Source organism: Mobula birostris, chromosome 16, assembly GCF_030028105.1.
Source record: "Mobula birostris isolate sMobBir1 chromosome 16, sMobBir1.hap1, whole genome shotgun sequence".
NCBI classification, from domain to species: domain Eukaryota; kingdom Metazoa; phylum Chordata; class Chondrichthyes; order Myliobatiformes; family Myliobatidae; genus Mobula; species Mobula birostris.
Genome location: NC_092385.1, coordinates 25,771,250 through 25,789,807, shown reverse-complemented (window position 1 = coordinate 25,789,807; position 18,558 = coordinate 25,771,250). Strand labels below are relative to the sequence as shown.

Sequence of the window (18,558 nt, the reverse complement as noted above, 5' to 3'; positions counted from 1 at the left end):
CACAGATTCACCACACTCTGGCTAAAGAAATTCCTCATCTTTGTTCTGTTCTGAGGTTGTCCCTCTGGTCGTCCACTCCCTGACTAAAGGAAACATCCTCTCCAAATCCACTCTACCTAGGTCTTTCAACATTTGGTAGGTTTCAATGAGATTTTCCTTCATTCTTCTAAATTCAGCAAGTAAAGGCCCAGAGCCATCAAACACTCTTCATATAACAAGTCTTTCAATCCCAGAATCATTCTCATGAATTTCCTTTGAACTGTGACGTCAGCACATCCTTTCTTAGACAAGGGGCCCAAAACTGCTCACAATACTCCACGTGAGGCCTCACCAATGCCTTATAAAGCCTCAGCATTACATCGTTATTTTTATATTCTGGTCCTTGACTTAGAGCAGGGGTTCCCAACCTTTTTCATACCGTGGACCCCTAACATTAACTGAGGGGTCTGTGGAGACCTGGCTTAGAAGGAAATGGGCCAAAAACTGACAAACAGGGCTAGCTTGATGGACACCACAATCAGCATGGATGAGTTGGGACTCTAAAAACAAAAGCTAATTTCTCACATATGACTCCAGCCACATTACTAATAATTTATTAAAAACTTAGGACAACAACATATTAAAAAGTGTTCAATAATAGGATGCTGATTAGACAAGAGACCTGCTGAAAAAAGCTAACAGCTTTGGGACCTGTAAAAAAAATCTACTTCTAAATACTTGTTAGAATTAAACAAACTAAATTCCAAAGGAATTCAGTCAGATATCTAATCTTTATGAAAGCCTCTGTAATTCTAAGGTCAAGCAATTAAAATTTACAATTTCATACTAGAATGACAGTAGAGGACATTTCATGTAGGAGGCACAGGTTCATGCCTACAATTTGGTAAGGTGACAGTCTCAGAGTGGTCTACACAGCCTGAGAAACTCAGCTGCCAACTCACCCACATATCCTCACGGTTACCTCATGAGCAACATCAACAGTGATCTTGAAGCAAATCTGCTGACCACCCTGCTTGTGACATGGATGACAAAATCATCGGAGGAAAAAAATTTAGGGTTTTTTTTAAACTTGTTACACTTGTACAAACATGATGTTTGCAGTTAAGCAGAAACAAACATTTGGAAGGGAATTTCATCACATAAATTTGAATTTTGCTGACCACAGAATATTTTCCATACAGATTTAAACAGAAGAAAAATATTAAATGATGCTGCTGGAGAAATCAATAACTAAATGGGTGTTCCAGCGTCTGCAGACTTCCTCGTGTTTGGGTGTTTTTAGTTTTTGTTTTACTGAGATATCAATCTTACTTTCGTTTCTGCATGTTTTCTTGAAAGTGAAAGGAAATCCAGTACCATTAATGACAACAAACACTAGAAAATCTGCAGATGCTGGAAATTCAAGCAACACACACAAAATGCTGGTGGAACGCAGCAGGCCAGGCAGCGTCTACAGGAAGAAGTACAGTCGACATTTCAGGCCCAGACCCTTCGTCAGGACTCATTAATGACAGGTCTACTCTTTGCTTTGTGGAAGCTGTTCCCATCTTTTGATTATGTCACTAAGTGGAACATGTATACATGAGTGAGAGTTTAAGAATGAAAGGAACTCTTGCCAAATTCTCCCAAGAACAGGTCAGGCTGAAAGGCTGTGAACTGCACTCAGTGCAATGAGGAAGGGAGGTGCCAATGAGCCATTCGCAAAGGAGAGACAATGGAATTCAGTATGGTCAGCAATGTCAAAGGCTGTAAAGAGGTCAACTAATTAGATCAACAGTGCAACTCACTCACAAAGGATGTTATTTGTAACTTTGATTAGGACAGTTCCGGTTTTGTTGCAGAGGCAGAAAACTGATTAGAGAAACTTAAACATAAATTCCAAGCCAAAAATGGAATTTTAAGTTACAAGTATAATTATGTACATTTCAACACATCACCCTCTGCAACTTCCATATTCTCCAAAGGGATTCTACACCAAATACATCGTTACCTTCCCCATCCCACACACCGCAGAGACACTCCCTCTGAGATTCCCTTGTCCATTCGTTCCTCTCCACTAATCTCCCTCCTAGCAGTTATCCCTGCAAGAAGCCAAAGTGATACACCTGCCCATACGCCTCCTCCATCATCTCCATTCAGGGCCCAAAGCAGTCCCTCCAGGTGAGGCACCACTCCACCTGAGAATCTGTTGGGGTCATCTGTTGTACCCAGTGCTCCCGATGCGGCCTCCTCTACATCAGTGAGACCCGTCGTAAACTGGGGAACCACTTTGTTGAGAATCCCCACTCCATCCACCAAAAGCAGAAAAGCCAGTCAGTTTCATTCCCATTCGCATTCCCGTTCTGACACGTTGGTGACTGGCAGGATGGAGGAGCAACACCTCATATTCTGTCTGGGTAGCCTACAACCTGATGACATGAATATTGATTTCTCCTTCCAGTTTAAAAAAAATCCCTCCCCTTTCCCTCTTCTATTCCCCACTCCGGCCTCTTCTTCTCGTCATCTGTCTATCACATCCCCCACATTCTCTTTCTCTTCTCTTTTAGCCTACCCACCTGACTTCACCTATCACCTTCTCGCTTCCCTCCTTCCACTCCTCCAACCTTTTTCCTGATTCCGCTTTGCCCCCTCCTTTCCAGTGCTGAGGAAGGGTCGCGACCCGAAACGTCGTCTCTTTATTCATTGTCATAGACGCTGCCTGACCTACTAAGTTCTTCCAGCATTTTGTGCGTGTTGCTTTGGATTTCCAGCATCCACAGAATTCCTTGCGTATACGCACATTAAAAGTTTACGTTGCTAATGCTTAACCAAAACCATGGACGATTGCAAGCGGAATTACTTTGACCACTCCAGCAGCTTCACAGACCTACTTTTAGGCAATGAGGAAAATACATAAGAGCAAACACATATGTGCTAACATAATTAGCTCCCAGGAGGTAAAGGAACGAATGCCGTGGGCTAAATTGCGAGAAGTCTAGTGATGTTGCAGCCCTTTGGGAGATACAGACTGTTACCAACCCGGGGACTGTACAACTGTTCGGTGCAGCAGACTCCAATCACTAAATGTTTGCCGTTCGTGCACTGACGTTCCTGAATGATTGAACTACTCCAGTCTCGCCAGCTACTACTCGCCGCGCTCCTTGCTCCCTGCCTGCTGCCTCACAGGGCTAATGGATAACCGGTCGCCAGCCCGCCCTCCCGTCCCCGTCCCCGTCCCTTGCCATCCCCGGCTGCCCGGGGCCGCGGCGGCCTAGAGCCGGCCTCCCCCCACCCACCCCGCACTCACCGTGTGTGACTGAAGATTTTGGCTGGCCTCGATCACGCACACCAGCGGCACCGTGTCGTCCAACAGTACCTTACCCGGGCTTCTCTTCTCCATGAGCGCCATTACACGGGCAAGTAGGGCGCTCAGCGAGCATGTGAGGGGACAGCCGACGCCGAGTGCGCGCCACCCGCCTGACTGGAACCCAGGCTGCCCGGCCGGCACCGCGAGGACTCCGCCGGGTCCTACACTCCGTCGGCAGCCGAGATCCCGCTGGTGAAATCTCCGCCCAGAATGGCGCCGCAGTTCCTGCATCGGGTGGACCGGAAAGTGAGATCAACATATGCAGTGAAAAGTACCTGATCACGACTATGTAACATATCTGTTTAGGAGTAACTGGGAAGTTATCAGTTCACACCTAAAGATATCCTCGTTTATCCCGTATACACAAACAGAAATCAGAAACGCAATCGGAATCGAAGTAGGGAATTCATGCCATGCAATCCTTTAAGAGTGGCAGTTAATGCATCGTTAAGGTATTACATGGTAGTTCATAAATATTTCTTTGTATGCTTGGGAATTAGTTAAAAATGTGACTTAGACTAATATAATAAAAATGCATTCAAAGAAATAGAACCTAAGATGCATCGCGAACGACTTTTTAAATATATTTAATCTTTTGAAAACACTCCAATACTGTATTTGTTTTTGTTTTCCCCATATGTAGCTTTGCAATGGTGACCAATCTATGAAAGCAGCCAAATTTGAGGAGGGTATGCCATATTTTTTCCCAGTTTATCCAGTCAAAGGCTTTGGTGAAATTGAAAATGGTCACTCAAGGTATAGCTTTGAAGCTGCCTCTTGCATTTTTAATAAAAATCAGCCATGATCAAAGTGTTTGAAGGGCCTCTTTCTGTGCTGTATCAGAATGGTTGCTCTCTTGTTGCACCGTCTACTTAATTTATTTTTAATATATACTGCTTATTGTAATTTAGTTTTTTTATTATGTATGCAATGCACATCTGCCACAAAACAATACATTTCACCACATGTGCGAGCAATATTATACCTGATTCTGATTCTCAGAATCAAATTCATATTTATTATCACTCAATAATTTCTCTTTCAGCTCTTCCCGCTGCCTCCAAACTCAAGGGGTAGCCATGGGCCTCTGCTATGTTTGACTTTTGGTTCGCTATGTGGAACAGTCCACGTTCTAAGCCTTCATTAGTAATGCTTCCCATCTCTTTCTGCTCTACACTGAGGACTACTTTGATGCTGATTCATACACCCATGCTGAGCTCATCAATTTCATCAGCTCGGCCTCCAACTTCCACCCTGTCCTGAAATCCACTTGGTCCATTTCTGACAACTCTCTCCCCTTCCTCAATCCCTTTGCCTCCATCTCTGGAGCCAAAATGTCTACTAATATCTTTTATAAGCCTACCAACTCCCATGGTCATCTTGACTGTAACTCTTCCCATTCTGACTCCTGTAAAAATGCCATTCCCTTTTCTCAGTTCCTTCTGTTCCCAAGATGAAGCTTTCCTTTCCAGTATATCAGAAATGTCCTCCTTCTTCAAAGAACAGGGTTTCCCTTCCTCCACCATTGATATTCCCTCATCTGCATCTCCAACATTTCCCAGAATCTGCCCTCAGCCTGTATTCTGGCCGCCTTAACAGGGATAAGGTTCGTCCATTGTAATCAATGAAGACCTCGACACCATTAGTACTTTTTACGAGGTCGAGTTGCTAGCTCGACACTCAACCCAGCACAGATGGAAAGCGTGCCCGGGAGCGGCCCAACTGGATTTGAACTCGGGAACCTTTGCTCCAGAGTCTGGTTCTGATGTCACTGCGCCACCAGTTGGCTGATGGTGCTGAGATTAGCGCTTGATTTGGATTTAAGAGAGGGAGAGTTGCACTGTGTCAGCCTCACTCTCTCTTCCCAATTCCCATCTGGATCCAGTGGCAAGACAAGAGTCGAGAAGGCTGGAGATGGGACTAGGCGCAGTGGATGACCAGGACTCCTTCTGTGTCTTGTCCTGCTCTATACACTCCACAATGCTTGCAGAGACCGCCTTCTTGAGTGTTGGATCTTCCATTGGTTTCGTCTGCTCAATTCGCTAGAGTCTGTCTTCACATGCTGGGATAGACATCTCCCTATCTCACTGAGGGTTTGAGACCCGTCAGCTACCTTCACCTGGTTTAGCCGGCTTGTCGAAGCCATTGCCCGGGGTGTGGCCGCTGTCGCACGCAAACAGCTACGGGGAGCCACAGGTGAGAGCTGAGTTCCAGGTGGGGACCAAAGGTGGACTAACCACCCTGAAAAGGACGCAACATGTTCCCCCACCACAGGTGCTACCCCTCCCTGAAACCCCAACAGAGATAAAGTTCCGCTTGTCCTCAACTACCACACCATGAGCCTCAGCATCCAACACATCATTTTCCGCAACTTCTGCCATCTTCAAAGGGACCCTACCACCAAACACATATTTACCTCCTTCCTCCCAACCACTCTCTACTTTCCGTAGGGATCACTGCCTCCCTGATTCACTTGTCCATTCATCCCTCCCCACTAATCTCCCTCCTGGCATTCATCTCTGCAAGTGGGAGAAGTGCTACACCTGCTCATTTACCTCCTCCCTTGCCTCCATTCGTGACCCCGAATAGTCCTTTCAGGTGAGGCAACACTTCACCTGTAAATCTACTGGAGTCGTCAATTGTATCCAGTGCTCCCGATATGGCCTCCTCTGTATTGGTGAGACCCGACATAAATTGGGGGACTGCTTTGTCGAGCATCTCCTCTCCATCCGCAAAAAGCAGGACGGACAACCAAAGTCCACCCAAGGTGGACAACCATTTTAGTTCCAATTCCCATTCTGACATGTCAGTCCATGGCCTCCTCTTCTGCCACGATGAGGCCACTCTCCGTTTGGAGGAGCAACTTTGTCTGGGTAGCCACCATCTTGATGGTATGAACATTGATTTCTGCAACTTCCGGTAATTTTTCCCTCTCCCCTCCTCACTTCTTCAATTCCCCGCTCTGGCTCCTCTTTTATATCTTCTCCTTACCTGTCCATATCCTCCCTCTGGTGCCTCTCCTCCCTCCCTTCCTCCCATTGTCCACTCTCTATCAGATTCCTTCTTCTCCAGCCCTTTACCTTTTTCACCTATCACCTCTCATCTTCTTACTTCATTCCTTCATTTCCTCCACTCACCTTCTGGCCTGTACTCCATCCCCTCCCCCCACATTCTTTAATTTTAGATAAAGTCATTTTTCCACAATTGAGTGATTACTTGACAAGTACCAGTCAGGTTTTAGATCAAATCATAGTACAGAAACTGCACGGGTTAAAGTAGTTAATGATTCATGGTTTAATACCGATGCAGGTTCTCTTGGACTCCTGTTCTCTGAGATTTGATTGCAGCATTTAATACCATCGATCACAGCATTCTCATAAACTGCCTTAGTCATTGGGTAGGTTTTCGGGTACAGTACTGCCTCACACTTGTTTTAATCTTTTATAACAGGAAGAAAATTCTTTGTTAGCTATGGTTGTTGCCTTCACTTGACATGCTCCCATTAGGTCAGACTATTTCAAAACAGAAGGTGAATTACCACATCTATGCAGACAACACACAACTGTATTTACACCAGATGGCCTTGAGGCCCTACACCCTCTGGTCTGTTGACTTACTAGCATTACAGAATGGATGAGCTTGAATTTCCTTAAACTAAATAAAGGAATTTTGGTTATTGGTAGCAATAAAAAAGTGTGAATCTTAAAAATAAACTGGATTGTTTGGCATTAAAAATCAAGAGAAGAAGTAAAGAATTTAGGTATTATTATTGACTCTGAGCTAAATATCAAATCACATATTAACCATTTGATTAAGACTGCTTTCTTTCTTTAAGGAACATTTCAAGAGTTTGATTTCTTATAACATTTCAAGATGCAGAAAAATTGACGCACACTTTTATTTTTAGCCGATTAGACTACTGTATTGCACTCTTTTCAGGATTGCTAAGAAAGATGTAAATTGGCTGCAGCTCGTTCAAAATGCAGCAGCAAGAATCTTAACCAAAAAATGAAAATCTGAGCACATTTCACCTGTTTTGGCATCATTTCACTGGCTGCCTGTGCCCTTAGGATCAATTTTAAAATACTTTTAATTGTATATAAGGCTCTGAATAATCTATTTCCTCTATATATTTGAGTGTCTATCCTCTTACGTCCCTAATCATAATCTTAGATCTGCGAATACTGGTTTGCTTAGTGTTCGTAGAGCCAAGCATACAAACGATTGTATAAGAACTGGTGATACAGCCTTTTACTCTGATCCACCAAAAATCTGGAATACTGTATCGACTGAAATAACCCAGGCTAGTACTGTGAAATATTTCAAAACACTTCTCAAAAACCTACTTCTTTAATTTGGCCTACTTATTGCCTGTTGATGTTGGTTAAATTTATATAATTTGGTATATTCAATTACAATTTATTCTATATAATGTTTGTCTAATGATTTTTGACTTTGTCTAGTATTTTATGACTATTTTGATTTATATTTACAATCTATGTAAAGCACTTTGAACCTGCATCTTAATGTATGAAAAGAGCTATATAAATAAAGTTATTTTTTTTTAAATTCTCAGCACAAGCTGATAAAACCTGAACTATGGGCATAGCCAAGCACATTCATTTCTCAATTGCTAGGGACTTTCAGACTGTTCTCGTGGTGTTTAGTATTATGGCTTTCTGAAGATTTACATAAATATTGCTGTGTTGGGCTACTTGTTTAATGCTATTGTGTAGTGACTTTGGGATGATATTATATCCAGATGGTTATTATAGATTGTCCTATCTGTAATAATGGATCAGTGGTAATATAATTTGTAGGACCCTGACTCTAAAACTGGATCAAGCTTGTATTTATTTACGTGAGTGAGGTACTTAGTGAGTACTTTGTTTCAATATTTACCCAGGAAAAGGATATGGAGGACTAGGAGATCAGTACTGAGTGGATAAATATGTTAAGGTGTTTAGAGGTCGAGGAGGAGGAAGTGTTGGGCCTCCTAATGAGTATTAAAGTGGATAAGTCCCAGGGCCTGATGGTTTATTGAAGGAGCAGGAGACGAGATTGCTGGGGCCTTGACCGGTATCTTCCTATCCTCTCTAGCCACAGGTGAGTTCCCAGAGGACTGGCAAGTGGCTAATGTTGTGCCTCTGTTTAAGAAGGGAAGAAGGCAAAATTCTGGGAACTATAGCTCAATGAGTCTCATGTCATTTGTAGAGGAATTGCCAGAGAAAATTGTTAGGGTAGGGTGCATGAACACTTGGAAACCCAAGACCTAATTAGGGAGAGCCAGCAGATTGTTGAGGGTAGGGCAGTGGATGTCGTCTACATGGATTTCAGTAAGCTGTTTGACAAAGTCCCTCATGTGAGGCTAATCCAGAAGGTTAAGATGCACAGAGCCCTTGGAGAATTGGCTGTTTGGATTCTGAACTGGCTCGTGCATAGAAGAGAGAGGGCAGTGAGTGGGGATCTGTGCTGGGACCTCTGCTATTTGTGACATACTGTTTGTAAATGATTCAGATGAAAATGTAGATGGGTGGGTTAGTCAGTTTGCAGATGATACCAAAATGGGTGGAGTTGTGGATAGTGCAGAAGACTGGCAAATAATACAACACGATATAGCTCAGTTGCAGATATGGGCAGACAAATGGCAGATGGAGTTTAACCTAGATACCCAAATTCTTAACCATGTTACTGAGCAGAGAGATCTTGCCATCCAAGTTCATAGTTCCTTAAAAGTGGCTACACAGGTTGATAAGGTGGTTAAGAAGGCTTATGGAATGCTTGCTTTTATAAGTTGAAGCACTGAGCTCAAAAGTCAAGAGGTTATATTGCATCTTTATAAAACCCTGGTTAGGCCACATGTGGAGTATTGCAGTACAGTTCTGGTCACCTCTCTATAGGGAGGATGTTGCGGCTTTGGAGAGGGTGCAAAAGAAGTTTAGCAAGATGTTGCCTGGTTTAGAGGACATACACTATCATGAGAGGCTGGATAAACTTGGGTTGCTTTCTTTGGAGTGGTGGAGGCTGAGGGGAGATCTGATAGAGGTTTATATTATGAAAGGCATAGTTAGAGCAGACATTGAATGACTTTCGCAGGGTTCAAATATCTATTACAGGGGCATGTATTGAAGTTGAGGGGGTTAGGTTCAAAGGGGATGTGAGCGGTAAGTTTTTTACTCAGAGAGTGATGGATGCCTGGAATGGCAGTAGAGGTAAATATATTAGAGGCTTTTAAGTGATGTTTGGATAGGCACGTGGATGTAAGGAAGATGGAGGGATATAGAGCATGTTGGTAGGAGGGATTAGTGTTTGGGTGTTTTTGATTTGCTTTTTACTGGTTCAGCACAACATTGTGGGTTCCTGTACTGTATTGTTCTATGCTCTATGTTTGGTGTCTTTTATGAGTTTGCATTTTAAAGCAAGATTTTGGCGAATGATGTTTGCTTCTTGATTGTGCATGTGTAAGTAATCAGATTGAGTTCAAATCAAATCAAATCAAGTTTAATTATCATTCAAACCATACATAGATGCAGTTGAACAAGACAGTGAGTTAAACTGCTGCAGGATCCTGTAATATGTTGGATTGTTTCTGGTTTCCATCGCATTTTCTGCATTAATCATTTTGAATTTGTTGGTCTTTTATGATGTATTTTTGATCATTTTTTGTGGTAATCACCTGGTCCCATATAGCCAGAAGGAATCCCTGTTTCTGGGGAGAGGTCTCCAACTCTGAGCCAGGCATTCGATGCTTCCTTGTCGACATTTCGTCTGTTTAGATTGCAGGGATGTCTTCCATGGTGAGTCATGCTCTCCCATTGGTTAACTTTTTCTCATTTGTCTTCATTTTTCTGGGTCGTGCTTTCAAGTTTAGTAGTGTGTGTTTCTTAACAGTATTCCATATGTTCGTGTGGAGTGCTGAATCCTGTTTTCATTGATGAAAATACATTCTTAAAAGTTTTATTGGACTGTAGCGCAAATTTTTCATGTCTGTTATTCCTCTTCCTCCTTCTGTTGTAGGTAGTGTTAATTGAAGTACATTCAAGTGTACATAGTATTTTCTAAAATTTATTAGTTCAGTTGTTATTTTTCTTTGTAAATTTTCCGGATCAATTTCAGACTAAGATATTATGCCAAAAGAATACATTAATATGGGTATAGCAAAGTGCTTATTGCCTTTGTTGTATTTTTACTATTGAGCTCTATGTGGCAGATTTTCTTAAGCCTTGAAGTAAATTCTGTCAAGTTTTCCCTTTATCGCACTGTGATCTATTTTCTTTGCCTGTTGATATCACATATACAGCACTTATATGTTTCATATTCATCCATCACTTGTATAGTATCCAATTGGTCTATTTTATAGTCTACTAGCTCTTTTGCACTTTTCTTTATGTTTAATGCTCTGCACTTAACTAGTTCGAAGTTCATGTTTATCTCTTTTGAAAATAGCTCTATTTGAATTCATTGCTTTAGCTTTACTGATGAAGGAACATATAATTTTAAATTGCCCATTTATAGAAGGTGTGTCAAGTATAATTTGTTTGGTTATTGTTGTTATTCGTTTCTATTTTTCTCAGCTCAAGTTGGTAAAATCTGAGGTACAGGCATAGCCAAGCACACTCATTTCTCAATTCTTAGGAACTTTATTATTATTATTATTATTATTATTCTGGCTTATTCCACCTTCCTTTCCAGTCCTGATGAACGGTCTCAGCTCAGTATCACAGAGGAAGGTATCACACAGTCACCAGATGCTGCAGGTGTGGTTTTATTCTTCCTTTCAAAGCATGCATAAAAAGCATTGAGCTCATCAGGCGTTGAGCTGTATCACTCCACAAGAATGTCAGGTGGACAGAGGAAAAGATTCAAAAATGTTTTCAATTCCTCCTCTAAGAAATATAATACACGTTTCACACTGACTCCTTGGAAATTCTGGCCCGTGACTACCCAAAATGATAAGGGAGCATACAGCACGATATAGAGAGTCTCAAAGCTATATATATGGAGAACACAGAGGCCCTGTGTAAAGACAGGAAGAGCAGATACACCCATACCATCAGCCACACATCCCCCTTCAACAGGGGCATCCCTGTTTGTTGTTCCCTCATTGGCCTCTTGGATTCCACAGAACTGGAGAGGAAGCAAGTCACCTCAATCACGAAGGTCTGCCGTGAGAAGAAATATATTAATTCTCAATGTTTACCAGATTTAACACCATTATTTCTGTTACTTCTCAATCATATCAATTCACTCCCAGTTCAATATGTAAGTCACATGATGTTTAAACACTCCCCATGCCAAATGCTAAATTGATTGTACATATGTACATGAGTGTCAGTGTACCTTTAAGAACTGAAACTGGGACAGGATATGTTCCGATACAGCTGTAAGTTGACAATTGTCAACAAAGGATATTTTTGGTGATAGTTCTACCTCTGTTATTTGCCTGAGCTAGTAGGAACCCCAAAGGACTTAAAGACACCACAAGAGTATCAGAGATGCTGTAACTGTGTCTATCTTCAAGAAGCTGGGCCCAACTGTCATATGTACAGAGGAGGCTCATTTCCGTGCTCCACAGTTAAAGTCATGGCCAGTCCTTCCTCGGCCACCTCTTCCAGTATCTGAAAAGCCACTCTTTGATTCTGTCCTTCAAAAGGGACTATGCACATGATCTTAACCGTACAACAATCCCAAGAAAATTACAGCAAGTCTTGTTGCATGACTGCCTTCAACTTACCGCAGCCTTCATCAGTACAGGCCATTCCTAGGTAATGAACAGTTTCTATTTTTACAGACATCTATAAGTCGATTTTGTCTCTAAGTCAGAAAATACTCAAAAATCACTCAATATTGTAACCATACCTTCGCAATATTTCAATAAATGGTATAAAAAAAAATATACCACCGATAAGCAAGAACAATTACCAAATGTAGAGTGTGAGATCTGGCCTCGTAGGAACGATAGTATATGTGTATGTTGGTCTTTTGATTTTGATAATATTGTGGGAACTCACCTGTATGTACGTGTGTCTATAAAATGGGTTTTCATAATCTGGCAAAGGTATCTAACAAGAGAAATTGAAAAACCCTCCTTAGATTCATAGATTTTTGTCTCTATCTTTTGTTTGCACCATGAAGGCAAACAAGCTATATTAGTTATTGTCAATCTTGTGTTCACTTTCCACCACTAAAAAATTGCTGGCATTGATATAAGTGCATATTATTTAGATTCCACAACACTTGCTGCCAGATACATCCTGCAATCCTCACCAATAAATCAATGCTGAAAATTGCAGCATATTAGGAATAGTGGTCATTGCCATACACAGCATCTCAGCAAGTAGCAGTATCCTGTGAAAATCACAATCAATGGTCAAAAAATTCTTGATTTGGATTGGTGATTTGCAATCTGCACCCACCAATATAATTCATTATGAAACAAGAAAACAGAATGAGAAAAAAATGTTTAGCTCTTCAAAGCCAGGAACATTTCTACCCAATTTGCCTGGAAGGAGAATAGTCAGTGCTTCTTCAAAAGATGTTTCATTATAATAATATACTCAGGGTGTTTAAATACAGTGGAGTATATAACATTTATGGAACCACAGCTATGCCACCATTTTAAGAGGTATTTTTGTTATCTGTTCAAATTATCCTTAATTAAAGTGGCATAAAGTCAGATAGAAATGGTTTTTGTTTTTGCACAAGTTGTAATCTCACAAGGGAACTGATTATGTGATAAGTAACCAAGCAATCACACAGGAGAATAAAGAAAATTCTTTTCATTGAAGTGGTTTGAAATTGGAGCGTAGTGTTATAGGAAGTGATGAAGACAAATCCTGTAGATGATTTTGAGAATAAACTAGATGAGTATTTGAGGGAAAAGGGAATTGAAAGATGTACTCAAGGTCTGCCATGAAACAGGAAACATGGAAGGAAACTCATCTGAAGTATGAGCCAACACAATCTGGTTGGATCAAAATGCCTGTACATATTCTATACAATTTTATGTCCTTTGTTATTTTGGCACAGAGATTTTAAATATATGTTCTGTTAAACTTTATTTCCTCAGGTTTATTTTTGTATTGCTTTACCATCAACTGAGCAGTAACAGATAAAAGTTAATAATAATAAGTCATAATCTACTGTCAAATGAACAGTGATTCTCATGGTTTCAATTATTTGTGTGAAAACAAATTGTGCAAAAACAAGTACTACCTCTTTCTTCAGATGAGAAGCAGATGCACAATAAAGCTCAGTTGTTGAAAAGTTACTGTGAGTTACTATCTTTTGTCAAAATGGTTTCTTGTCTTGTTCACAAATGAAATCCTCTAAATAATGCGAATTTGCTATACTTACACCATAAATGTGAATTTGTGCCAGTCATATCTATCTCACCTATTGAATTATTTTGAGACCAATCCCAACCACGTTTTCATCTGGGGTAAGTCTATGCCTAAACTGGAGATTAGTGACAAGGTTGCCACATCCTTTCAGGTGTTCATTGTAAAGGATGCCTTTTACATGAGTTCTGAATATAACCTCACAGTGGGGTATAGTTCATGTAACTGTATGTATCACTGTCCTAAATGGAATAATGATTATGGAATCTTTATTGAGAATATCCACTGTAAGAATGGGGTGGCGGGGTGGAGATATGTCTCTTCCAAAGGAGGTGTAAGATGCCCCTTCCCTCCGCTAGCATGCTGGTCACCCTTGGGCAAGGTGCAGCACCTGCTTGGTCCTCCTATCAGGGTCATGTGAAGTCATGGGAGCAGCTGGTACATATATATCACAAATGCTGGTTATGCCACCACTGACACCAGGCAGACAATCTCTGAACAGTATTGATAATGGCTGGGGTCACCCATCTTGAAAACACTGCCCAGAATGGCAAAACACTTCTGTAGAAAAACTAGCCAAGAACGGTGATGGTCATGGAAAGACCATGATCGCCTACAACACAGCGCTGTAAGAACCACTGTAAGAATACCACAATGTAACAAGATTCCTGTCAATTACTAAGAAATTGTTTGAACTCAGAGAGGAACACGTTTATGTGTAAAGATGGAGCTTGTCCCTCCCTCTCACATAATTGGTCAGTATCCTGTTATTTGGGTTTTGCCTTCCCTGTTATGAGACCCCTACAAAGTTTATTTTACTATGCTGAGTCCGGTCACAAACATGACATCTCAGAGGGAAGTTGATTTGCAGCAATGTATGGTGTTGCAAGATCTATAAAGGAAATTAAGTGCTGATGCATCTTAGAAAAATTAAGCAATGACACTGCTGATCCCTCACAAAGTTACAGAAGGAATGTTTGCAGTGCATCAAACAGTTCTACAATCCTATGGCATTAGATCTTCTCTTAGGTTTTAAGAGGGGATCATGTACAGTTACAGAGTATATGTAAAGAGTGTTGTACTTGCATAACTAAAGAGCTCAAAGATGCATATGATTTGGCTGATCATATTCACAAAGAAGCAACCAAGATATATCAATTGGATAGGTGAGATTCCTTTGACTGAATCAAATCAGCCCTAGGGAAATAGGGACACTGATGTTACAAGTTTGCTCTTGGATGCCTCATTATAGTTTACATCTTACTTGTATAAGGGCAATCACTGATAGAGCTATCCAACCTCATGTGAATTTTCCTACCCAGAATTCAGAAACTACACATATCTCATCCACCTAATTATGACATTATCTGAACGAGTACCCTTTGATGTTTTTTTTAAAACTAGATTAAGTCTTACACGAGGCACTGATGCCGGAGGTTTTTCTATCTCTATATTTTCAGGTGTAATGATTCAAAATGTTGTATTTAGAATCAAAGGGCCCAGATTGCTATTTTTCTTGAAGTTTTAATTTTCTTTACACTTGCTGATATGACTATATAACCATCTGTTTGTAAGCATCTAGTAACTTGGAGCATACCTGGCACTGTATTTCTCTCTGTAAACCTGAAGTGCTATGGCAGTATAACTCAATCAGTTTTTCCCCCACTGACTGTCTTATCTCACTGGTTTAGATTGGTTTGCAGTACAAAGCAAGAGCAGGAGGACAATTTCTTTGTTTCTTCATTTTACTTGCTGATATACGGTGACATCTGTGCTGTAATGAACATGTAATAAAATGGCTATTTCCATAAGATTGATGCCTCATTCTTGACCTGGATAACATCAACTCTAGATCCAACAAAGCCTTATTTGGAATCTGTGACCTTGTTCTAGACATTTTAGCCCAAAGAAACACTGACAAAAGCCTGTAAGAATTCTACAAGTTTCAATAGTATCTGTCCAGTGTGTAATCAGCTGTTAACTGCCTCAGTTAAGTAAGTTGCTGCTGCTGAGAATGCACACACTTTCTATCAACTGTGCACTGCCTCCGTTTTTACTTACACTGTTGCTACGTGGAATTGCATTTTTGTCATCTTATAACGTGACCTATGGGTTGTCAAGTCACTCTCCAGCCCTTCATTTACTTCCAAAATGTGAAAACTGATGTATTATTTAATCACTAAGAATATCATCTATTATAGAAATGGCGATGAGCTAATCTGTGCAATTTACACCACTGACCCAAGATCACTCTTATCTTAACATCATAACTCACATTTTTCACTTGTTTCTTTCATTTTTAAAGATGTTTGTAGCACCTCCCTCATCAAAAAACTCCACCCTTTGCTCCCTCGTTCTCACAGCTATCCCATCTCAGAACCTTTTGCTCTTGTAACTTTTGAATGCACATCACCTCATATACCGACGTCCATTTTCCCTGCAAATGTCTCGTCAAACCCTCCAATTATGTTTCTCTCAATTGCCCTCCAACATATATCCTGTAAGCTACACATATAACCATATGGCCATCTCAGCCCTCCTAGTCCGTGCTGAACTCTTACTCTAGACTTCACTCTTTGTACAATACTGATATCTACAACAATAGAATTATTTCCTATACCCAAACGTTCCTCTTCCTCCACCTCCCTTCCCACTTACATAAATGCACATAAACAATTTCATCCACAGTGTCGGTTTTTACATGTACACTGACACCATCCATCCCTACCGTCACAGAGTAAATTCAAATCCTTGATATTGGTCCTAATAGCTTTGTGGCCCAGGATGTTCAAACCTCAGCTGCAGGTCAGTGCAAAGAATGTTGCTACTCTGTATAATTAAACTACATATTTTGAAACACTAGATTTGGATGCTGCAGTGAAATTCAACTGGTCTCTCCATTTCAGAAATGTCCTCATAATTTCAGTGTTCAAACATTTGAAAACACCAGTCTACATTTTGTCCAATTTGTAACGTGTAAACCGAAACCAGTGATCTTTAGTGCCATCATGTGCCCACTTTGTGTATTACAATCACCAAGTCTTCCAAACGTGATTAGAATTGGAATTCCTAAAATTTTATTGTGCGTATGGAATAGCCAAGAGCGCCTGTTATAGCAGCCTTTGATGAACTAATAAATTTAGAACGGGTTTTCACTTTAAGCACTTCAATAATGTAAAGCTGTATTAGTAATGATAGGATCCAACAAAATAATGGGTTAGATATAGGATTTACAAAATACCTGGGTTTAATTCTACTCTAAACTTCTAACAGTAGCCAATCCACTCTAATGTAAGTAGGAAAGAACAATTAAAGAAACAAAGAAAGAATAGCAAACCTTGTCTTCTGGTTGAGTTTATACTGAGAACTAGCTCAAACTGGAGAGATGAGAAAATTCTTTTGACAAGAACAGCTTATAAAGAAAATGTAAAAATACAGAGCAAGCTATACAACAAATTACTGAAAATCCACTTATGAACTGTTGATTTATACAAACATATAAGCAAGCATCAAGTAAGTTAAAATACTAGAAAAGTGACAAAATAGACCCCAATCCAAATGGCCAAATTTAATAAAATACCTGGATTGTTGTAGTTCTTGAGACTGGAAACAATATACTGTATACAATTTTATTTTGTTTTATCATGAGCTCTGTGCAGCTCAGTGCAGTCCACCTGAACTACAATATTCTTTATGGGTTGCAGGATTGTTTAAAATCAGTGACAATAAAGGAGTGCCTTGTGGTATATTTTTAAAGTCTGAATAGTGTAAACTTGGGAGGGAAAATTGAGAAGGTTATGTGTTTGGTATTTGGGAGCTCCTCTCAAAGAGGCTTCAGTATGATCTGGCATTACATTTCATGGATGATAGACACAATGGAGGGAAAAATGTTCATTAGTGGATATGAACTGTGTAACATGAAGCTCTTTGAACATTACCTGTACTTTATTCAGGTAGAGGAAGTATAGTCTATCACATTCTTGATTTGCTGTAAACTGCACTGTCTCTTTCTCTGTTATGTTATCAATTAGAAGTCACACACTGAGCAGTTGCCTTACCAAGCCATTATGGATCCAGATAGAATGCCTTCTGCTGCATTGATAAAAGATTCAAGCAGACTACTGGGCATGGTTTACCAAGTTCTAGGTAAGGCAATTGTTTAGCAGGAGCTGAACAAACACCACATCTCTTTCCAGAACACTCTTGGCAAATTCAAGTTCTAGTTCAATGATCTAAATCCTCAGTTTAGATACCTCTAGGACAATGTATATTGGAGAATAAAGTATGATTGTGCACAGAAGTTCTGACATGGAGAGCCCTTTGCACCATTTTCAAGCAGTCATTTGGAAGTTCTAGTGTTGAAGCATTCTGCAAGGTGACTTTGACAGTCAGCTTGGGGAGATATCCAGAATCTTCTTTTCTGCAAGGCTTCAAAAACCTGTGAAGACTGCAGACCAATTTACTAATGTTGAAGGTGCTCTTCAGAACAAACTTTTCTGTAAAGGACAGGTTTGATTCAGTCTGCTGAGAACGATTGGTCTATCAGAACAATACAGATCTTCATTTGAGCTGGGCATGACTAGCTACTGCAGCTTTTCCATTGAATTCTATTCAACTTTATCATGGCTTCCTGATGTCAGACTTGGACAAATTCTGCATTAAGAAATGGCCAGAATCCAGCTGATGTATTATTGTATCTAACCATGCAGTTCCTGGCCTGGCAGTGTGTACCCTTTCCAAGTAAAAAGATTGTGGATTAAAGAACCACTATAGTAATTTGACCAATTATCCTATGCTGACAAATCAGTGCATTACAAAAACAGAAAAGGCTGGAAACTCAGCAAGCAAGTTCATTTGTTTCATAATTCTAGC

At 40.5% G+C, this 18,558-nt stretch overlaps 1 protein-coding gene across 6 annotated transcripts in view; it reads right to left on the bottom strand.

Annotated features, from left to right (window-relative positions):
• The window catches only part of pxk (PX domain containing serine/threonine kinase), a 63,471-nt gene extending 59,911 nt beyond the window's left edge, over window positions 1-3,560 (bottom strand). For 3 of the 6 annotated variants that reach the window (XR_011889376.1, XM_072280471.1, XM_072280469.1), the window contains exon 1: window positions 3,287-3,559. Coding sequence is in view for 5 of the 6 variants with exons in the window: in XM_072280471.1 (XP_072136572.1) it covers window positions 3,287-3,388 (102 nt within the window). In the remaining variant the exon portion in view is untranslated. Of the gene's footprint in view, window positions 1-3,286 lie in introns of all 6 variants that reach the window. The other 3 variants (XM_072280472.1, XM_072280467.1, XM_072280468.1) reach the window with 3 other exon arrangements.
• Window positions 3,561-18,558: the final 14,998 nt, after the last annotated feature.